This window comes from Sinocyclocheilus rhinocerous, unplaced genomic scaffold (assembly GCF_001515625.1).
Source record: "Sinocyclocheilus rhinocerous isolate Xijiao unplaced genomic scaffold, SAMN03320098_v1.1 scaffold539, whole genome shotgun sequence".
NCBI lineage: Eukaryota > Metazoa > Chordata > Actinopteri > Cypriniformes > Cyprinidae > Sinocyclocheilus > Sinocyclocheilus rhinocerous.
This window is the reverse complement of record NW_015653003.1, coordinates 810,233-818,545: the sequence shown is the minus strand read 5'-3', so window position 1 is coordinate 818,545 and position 8,313 is coordinate 810,233. Positions and strand designations below refer to the sequence as shown.

The following is an 8,313-nucleotide window of genomic DNA, read 5'->3' as shown; positions in this document are numbered from 1 at the left end:
CATTGAGAAGGTGATTAGCTACAACTGATTGAGTTTACAAGTCATTTTTAGGAGGGGAGTGATCCTTTTTCCAACTCAGTGATTTTTTTTTATTTTATTGACGTTGGTGTAATTTTAGTCATTTTAGTACAAGTTAAACTTAATGAAAATTAAAAATGTTTTCTTGGCAACTAACTGAACTAAAATAAGCTTAAGTGTTTTAAACATTTCATTGTATTTCAGTTAATGTTTATTTTATTTCAAGAAACAAAATGATTTTTATGGTTTTAGTTTACTATAATAACCCTGGTACTAGAGGCCATTTTTCTTAAATGGCAGCAGCAATCCAGCTAAATGAACTTCACAAGTTTGTGTAAAACAGAACATTTTCTGCTTCAATGAAAGCAAGAACATCTGACTGTCTGTACATAGGAGTTTACATGATCAGCGTCACACATTTGCTTACATTTGATTAGTGTTACTGAAATATAAGCTTAGCTAAGTTTCCTAGATACAAAATAGCTGCTCGAGGGTTGAAAAGAGTTCAAGTGACGGTTCTATTGACAGGGTAACACTGGGAGATGTGTGACGGGGCAAAAGAGCAGAAATAAGAGCGTGGGCCAGTACAGATAGTTACCTGCTGACTGACTGAACTATGCTGAGATTTCAGCCTGGACACTTCCTCCTCCAGCCTCTGGATCTGCTCAGCCTGTGAACACGCATGCACAAAGATCATGAAATTCACATCACAAATGTTTACCATCAAACACAGAAATGTTTTGAGAAGGAGACAATAACCAGAGCAAAGATGGTAGCTCAGAACAAACAGAGCAGTGAGAAAATGGCTGCACTGTTCTGTCATAATGAGAAGCGGAGGTGTGTGTGTGTCTGTGTGTGTGTCAGGTTCCCCTGCTCTGCTCTCATCACATCTGCTGTCAGTAATCTGTTCCTGAGCAAACAGTGCTGGGATTAAGTGCAGATAAAGGATGTATGCGTCATTAAAACACACAAGACAGACACGTACACACTCACAGAACCACTGGTGAGTAATAATGTGGCCACAGTTTCAATCACGAAAGCAGCTTCATTTCTGTGAAAATCATGGCCGTTCAGAGTGTGGAAGTGTGTGATCTGTGGGCAGACGGGCTTGTGCCGGGGGCTTATTTTAACCTCAGTTATGAAGGTCTTTCAAAAGGCACAATTGTCCAAATGTGCAGTGGAGAAATAATTTCTTTAAAAGCAATAGTTCAGACAAATATGATTATTTACTCACCCTCATGTTGTTGCAAACTCTGTGACTTACGTTCTTTGTAAAAAGGACAAAAAGCACAATGAAGTAGTCCATATGATTTATATGCTATAAATGAAGTCATATGATAAATTTGTGCGACGAATAGATTAAAATTTGCTATTCACTTAAAAACATTCACTTTGTTGAGACAATATATTTAAATATGTGGAAGTATGAGACTGGAGTACAATAATGGACAAAGAATTTCGGTCTGTTCCTCATCATAAAGTTTCAGAAGATTTGGAATATAGAGTATCAGAAATATGGACGACTTCTATGATAACTTTTAGACATTTTTCGTGCTTGACAATCCAAGGTAACAGTATGATTTCATAGTATAGAAAATATTGTTCAAATAATCCTCATGTTCCACAGAAGAAAGTAAGTCATTTTTGTTTGGAACAACATGAGTGTGAGAACTAATGAACGCCTTTTCATTTTGGGGTGAGCTATGCCTTTAAGGAAACAATATGATGTCCATGTGTATAAATTATAGGTCTGATTCTAGGTGAGGCTTTGCAAGCAATGCTGAAAAAAACTATGTTTAGAAGCTTCGCAAATAGAGGACATTTGATTAAAGCTCCAGGTAATCATAAAACACAGAGAATAAGAACGTAGCACCCATGAGCTCTCATTGATATTCTGACAGGGAGATCAAAAACTTTGCTGATATTTCTACTTTATTCTTTAACAAGTTCCTCTATCCTAAACATCTGTCAGTATAATGCATGTTCATGGTGAAAACTATCCCAAAAATCTTAACTCTGTAAAATTGCTTAAGACAGCTCAGTACAATTGTAAGGGTCAACTGGATAAACAGAATAGCATTAACCATGGTAATGACTCCCAGACCATGTGACAAATACAGAGAGGTCAGAGACTATGAACAAGCAGCAGATGGTATATCAATGACAGAGGCCCTGTCCCAAATCGCACCCTAAACCCTCACGGTCTTCCTCACTTTCGTGACATAATGCTGCTTTGACTGCCGGGCAGAGTTCTGCTGTGGAGCTCACCACAGTGGGGGCTCTGCAGGTGTGTGAATCGAGGGTGTGAATAGTGGCTGCAAAGGGGGCGCTCGCAAGCATGCTTCTGAAAGCTAAAATGACGAATGGGACATCCTATGGTCTCGTCCACAAGTGCACATGAAGTGTGTCATTTGAGACAGGGCCAGAGACTACAATGACATACAAACTAGTACTAGAGAATGACAATGATTTCTTCGACATGTCTGATGGTAATAAATGGTATTCACTGAAGTACCTTGGAATACCATATAGATACTGTGGTGAATTAATATTCATCAATAGTATTATGGTATTACCAGCCGATAGCATCACTGCACCATGGTATCAATGTTATTTTAGTATCACTGATATATTATTATAATTTTTGTTAGTATTGTGAGTTGTTTATATTTTCTGTTTTCACTTTAATTTTGGTTAAAGTTTTAGTAATGTTGCAGTGTGCTTTTGCCATTTTCATTATAATTTTTTTTAAATGTCTACATAATTTTTATTCATTTTATTTTATTCTTTATTTTATTCAGTTTATTTAGTTTTAGTTATTTTAGTAGTTCCAGTTAAACTAAACAAAAATGAGAAATAAAAAAAAATAACAAAATTAATTAGTTTAAACCTGTTAAGGGCGTGTTTAGGCGTGTCTGTGCTTTTAATTACCTTTGTTTTAAAACAATATTCAATCAACTATCATAAACTATATATCATTTGACAGCTAAAACACTCAAGATCCATGTTCTGAGCTTGTTTTTTAAATCAATACACCAGAGAGGAAAGGGTTAACATAAATGCTGAAGGACCGGCCATTTAAACACGTACAAAGTGAACGGCAGTACTTACGTTTCATTGCCTATAGTTCTGGTCAGCTCGGACTATTCCAAGAAACACCAGCACAACATTTCAAGATAAGGGTCCACTCTTCAAAATGCATCCCACTTTTTAATCCAAAACAACGAAAAAATAGGGGAAAAAAACGAAAGATCCTCCTTTGTTTACATGAGCGATTCGAATTATAGTTGTAGATAGCGTCCATTTTAAGTTTTGATGGATGGAAGTGTTAGCCAACCACAAGGACGTTTACAGTGATTGACAGTTTGCGTAGATTACGTAAGAAGGCTTGAAGAATACCAGTGCGCAAAGTTAGTGTGTATTCTTGAGCTGAGTGCGCTCTCGTCCTGCAATAGAAGCTTCTTTCCAAGGGCGCACACAGACACACTCATTCAATCTGACCCTTGCTGGAGGTGACCTTGCAATCAGCCTCGTGGAGCACTTATTTCCCAGCTATAATCAGACTCGCTCACTAAGGCCTGACCTTTTCTCAGCAGCCCCTCAGCCATGGCTATGTATAAGTCCAATATAAAACCCAGCCCCCTAGAGAGAGACATCTGCTAGAGCTCAGATCCACGGCCATACAGATTAATGAGGGAAAGAGAGTGCGAACGTATACACACAACACGGCTGCACAAACAAGCTAAAAAGATACGAGATATGTTGCACCCAATATCAAAGTATTTCATGTGGCACAGGGTAATACTTCTAATTTTATGTTATGCTCATGGTAACAAACTAAATTAAACAAACAACTTGGTACCAAGTTCCTTTAAGCAAGGTGGCATTCAAGTTCACTTGGTGACCATCTTAGTAACAGTGCAGCACCAAATTTCATGAATTATTACAGACCAGAGTCTCCAAAATTGTTGGCTAAACTTACATGTCAACACCGTTTTTCAAGCATCCAATAAAATATGACAATATGAATCAATTTACAGATCAAATTTGCCATCAACAGTGGTACCTCAGTGGCCTGGTGTCGTTTGATTTCCAGTAGAGCTTCATTCTCCACCTGCAGCTTCACCAGATTCCTTTTCACCTCCAAGAGCTACAAGAGAGCAGACACACTTTACATAGCTCTCCTTTAGTATACAAAGTATTTTATCACAGCTAAAGCAATAAATAGTTTTGACAGATCATGTGCACGCATATGAGTTATTCCACATAGAGTGGGTCTCCAGATTGAGTCACATGATTAGAGTACTACATACTCATGTAGTACTCATACTATGGCTTCATTTACACCTGGTATTAACATGCTGTTCAGGTGATCTCATTTTGAAATGGGACAATGCTAAATAAAATAATTTATTATTAATAATAATAATGTTTTGAGATTTGTTTACTTCAACAACATTCTGAAGTGGACAAAAATGCACATGACCATACTGCAATTCATGTATTTAATAACGTAATTCGTGTATTTAATAACTGAATACGAGACAAGAAAAATTAATGAAACTATTTTTGCTATATTAGGCATGTGATTAAGAAAGAATGTGTGCATAATTTAAAATGCAATTTTTTGTAAATAATTCAAACGGATTACAATAAATTCTGGTTATTTTACTGGTCTTCTGTCATTTTCTTTATTCCCTGAAATTCCTTTAAATCCTTTTTAGATCCATTCAATAAAATGATCCCTTCAAAAAATGTGGTTTGATTCCCCCCAATATTCAAGGCATGGTCACGGCCTTATTGTAAACACTAACGCATTACCAGATGAATCTAACTCATGTCATTACCAGATGATAAAACTTAATCTCGATCTCAACCACAAAAAACAAACCTTACTTGAAATAAAGTAAACATTACCGATAGTTGCCATGGAAAAATTTCTCATTTTCATTTAGTTTAACTTGATGTACTAAAATGACTGAAATAAATATTATTATAAAATAGTATTAGTATAAAATAGACATTTAAAAAATGATAATAAAAATGACAAAATGCACACCAGAATTACTAAAACTTAAACTAAAATTAAAATACAAATGGAAAATAACATAACATAAAATAATATAACATAAAAACTAATTCAAAATAATAATTTTAAATACTCTCAATATTACTGAAATAAAATTAATAAGAACTATATCGATATTAAAACAGCAAATTTGCTAAAATTTCAACTATAATTAGAATAAAAATTATGCTAAAAATGAAATAAAAATCACTTGTGATCGGATCAATCGATATGGAATTTACAACCCAGATAGTTCCCCTGTAATTGAACCTATCATCTGCAGAATAAATGAATCAGCTATGTCTGTTAATATATTTATTTAAAACAGCATTGGTAACCAAAAACTCACATCCACACCAATAGGTGTCAGTATAAAGTGCAACAGCACTATTGTGTCAATCAGCAAATCATGACTAAAAAATACATAGTGCACATTTAACAATTAAATATGGCTGCATCCGAGAACCTAGGGAGTTGACTTGCTGCCTCGCTGCCTTATCAGGCAACGACTTTGCAGGCAGTGTTTGCACACCTCACGAAACTGATTTTTTACATGCTTCTGAGGCAGCGTAATGTTTTAATGATCTACAATAAAATAGAATGAGCTTTGGTGATATATAAGTGAATATTTAATGGCAGCGGCTATTTGCACTAAGTGTAAATAGCGATAGAGACAATAGATGCTATTTACACAAAGTGAAAATAGCATATTTTCTTAGCGATAGATGCTATTTAAGTGCAAAAAAAAAACTAAGTGCAAATAGCAGCATTTTTTTGTGATATGCTATTTACACTAAGTGCAAAGGTGATATATAAGTGAATATTTAATGGCAGCGGCTATTTGCACTAAGTGTAAATAGCGATAGAGACAATAGATGCTATTTACACAAAGTGAAAATAGCATATTTTCTTAGCGATAGATGCTATTTAAGTGCAAAAAAAAAACAGTGCAAATAGCAGCATTTTTTTGTGATATGCTATTTACACTAAGTGCAAATAGCTACAGATTACCATCTGCACCACTGAAGCTGACGACTGTTGACTGTCTTTTGTAATGTTGACTAGCCGAATCACACATTGGTGGGCGGAGTTAGTGTAAATAGCCTCTGCCAACAAGTCGGGCTATTTGCACTTAGTGTAAATAGACACGCCGATATTTAAATACTACGTATTTCTCACTAGAAATAACATCAAAAGTGCAAAAAGTTTGTCAGAAACATACAAACTGACCACCAAATGCAACGTTGGAATGCCATCTTTATATTTTTAGCTCAACCATCACGGAATGGAATGCACAGGATTGTGGGATATCAAAGGCAGCGAAGGATACATCTATTCCGCCTTCAAAAATCGACCAGATGAAGGTATCTCAGGAGACAGGAAGTAATGCTAACATTGGATTCGAATGTGCCTTGATGCCTTCCTTGAAATGTGTCCTCTGAAGTCAGCATTTTCCAGTTTTCGGACACAGCCTATATCTTCTAAATAGAAACAATGACAAATATTTTTGCGCTACCTCTATACTCGCTCGTGTCTTGAGAACTGAAAATGATACTGCACATAAAATGCAGGCTTACAAAGTAATGAATCTGATTTAAAAGATTATAAAGCAGTGAACACTGAGATGATAAAGGTGCCCTTCATGATAACAAACAAACTGCGGCTGGAGCGTAAAAAGGCCGTGAACTTAACTGTGGGAGTGTTAGTAAACAAAGGCACTGTGAAATTGTTCTCTGAGCAATCAGTGTCGAGCTCCCACAACAAGTCTGCCATGACGCCTAGCGACAGGTGACACAGCCACTGCTGACGGACAGCACTAGCCTGAGCTCTGATTGGTCAGCAATCCCATCCAGGAGGGGGAGGGCTCAGAGTATCACTGCAGCAAACACTAGCTTGCAGCTACATGCCTAATACAACAAACTGTTTGTTTAGTTAGATGCATTGAAATTATGTATGTGTTACACTTTACAGCCCAAAAGAAAGAAAGAAAGAAAGAAAGAAGAAAGAAAGAAAGAAAGAAAATATTCAATATCCAAATGAGAATAAATGGAGACATGGAGACTTTAGCCTAATCTTCTCAGATTTTTGTCATTCTTAGGTGTCCTTTTCAAGAGTTTCAGAGGAGATCTCCAAAATGTCTCACACTGTGCACAGATTTGCAAAGATACCAAAGTTTGCCAAAATCAGAGTCTTCAATGTAAACTCAAATATTTCTCATCAATTTCTTATAAGATCAAATGGTTATATATATGTCCTGTTTTTAATTTTCCTGAGGAATTTGAGAAACAGGGTTGATACATAACAGAAGCATAACTTCAGAAACATAACATAAAGTCTCCTGAGCTTTGTTTGAAAGAGCTACTTTAGTAGGGTTTTGTCACATGTTTTAAGTATCTATTTGCATTTTTCCTTCCAGAGTAAATGTCTTCTTTGGGATCATGTTCCCTGGCATCTGGCAGGGAAAATTCTGGGACCCTCCTCACCTCGACACGGGAGGGGGGAAACACCTGTCTCAAAGTAAACTCTAACTTCAGTCGAGCTGAAAGAGTACAGACAGGCCAGACAGGCCAGACAGGCGATCAGGACAACTAGATGAGCCCCAGGGACAGATCCCCAGTAAAGAACTTGTCTCCTAGTCGGCCACCGGGACAAGACCACAGGAACCAGCAGATTGAGAAAGCGAGAAAGAGGGAGAGAGTGTGTGTGGGCCCAAGCGGCCTGGGCCTGTACGTGAAGATTTTACCTGAGCCTGTAGCTCCTGATCTTGCTTCCTGGCATCTTGCAGCTGCCTGAGAAGCTGCTGGTTGCGATCGTGTCCCCTCTGGAGCTCCTGCTGGCTTTCTTGCAGCTCTCTCTGCAGATCCCACAGTCTCTGCTCTTGGTCGTCCAGCTATCCAACCACAATAGAGGGCAGGGCACAGAGGAAGAGAAAATCAATCCACTACAAAGAGCCTCTTTCTCCGCTCGCCTGCTCGTTTCGCAGAACCCGCCATGACTAGAGCTCCAGCAAAGAAGAACCGGCGTTCAGCTGGCCTTCATCGCAGCCCCATCATCCACCCTGAGCGGTTCTAGGACCCTTCACATATACCCTGACACTCTAGACAGGCTGGGCCAGCCCTGCACTGAATGCAGAAACAAAAATCAATGCTTCTTAACCAAATGCGAAATCACAGCTCATTGTTCGACAGGAAGAGCAGGAGAACAGGCAATACTTCTGCAGACGAATC

The 8,313-nt window shown here is 37.7% G+C and overlaps 1 protein-coding gene across 1 annotated transcript in view; it reads right to left on the bottom strand.

Moving 5' to 3' along the window:
- Positions 1 to 8,079, bottom strand: part of LOC107715444 (trichohyalin-like) — a 113,677-nt gene extending 105,598 nt beyond the window's left edge. Inside the window, exons 1-4 of the mRNA XM_016521588.1 lie at positions 8,068 to 8,079; positions 7,830 to 7,976; positions 4,085 to 4,168; positions 617 to 688 (exon numbers count right to left, since the gene is read on the bottom strand). Coding sequence (XP_016377074.1) covers positions 617 to 688; positions 4,085 to 4,168; positions 7,830 to 7,976; positions 8,068 to 8,079 — 315 coding nt within the window. The remainder of the gene's footprint in view (positions 1 to 616; positions 689 to 4,084; positions 4,169 to 7,829; positions 7,977 to 8,067) is intronic.
- Positions 8,080 to 8,313: the final 234 nt, after the last annotated feature.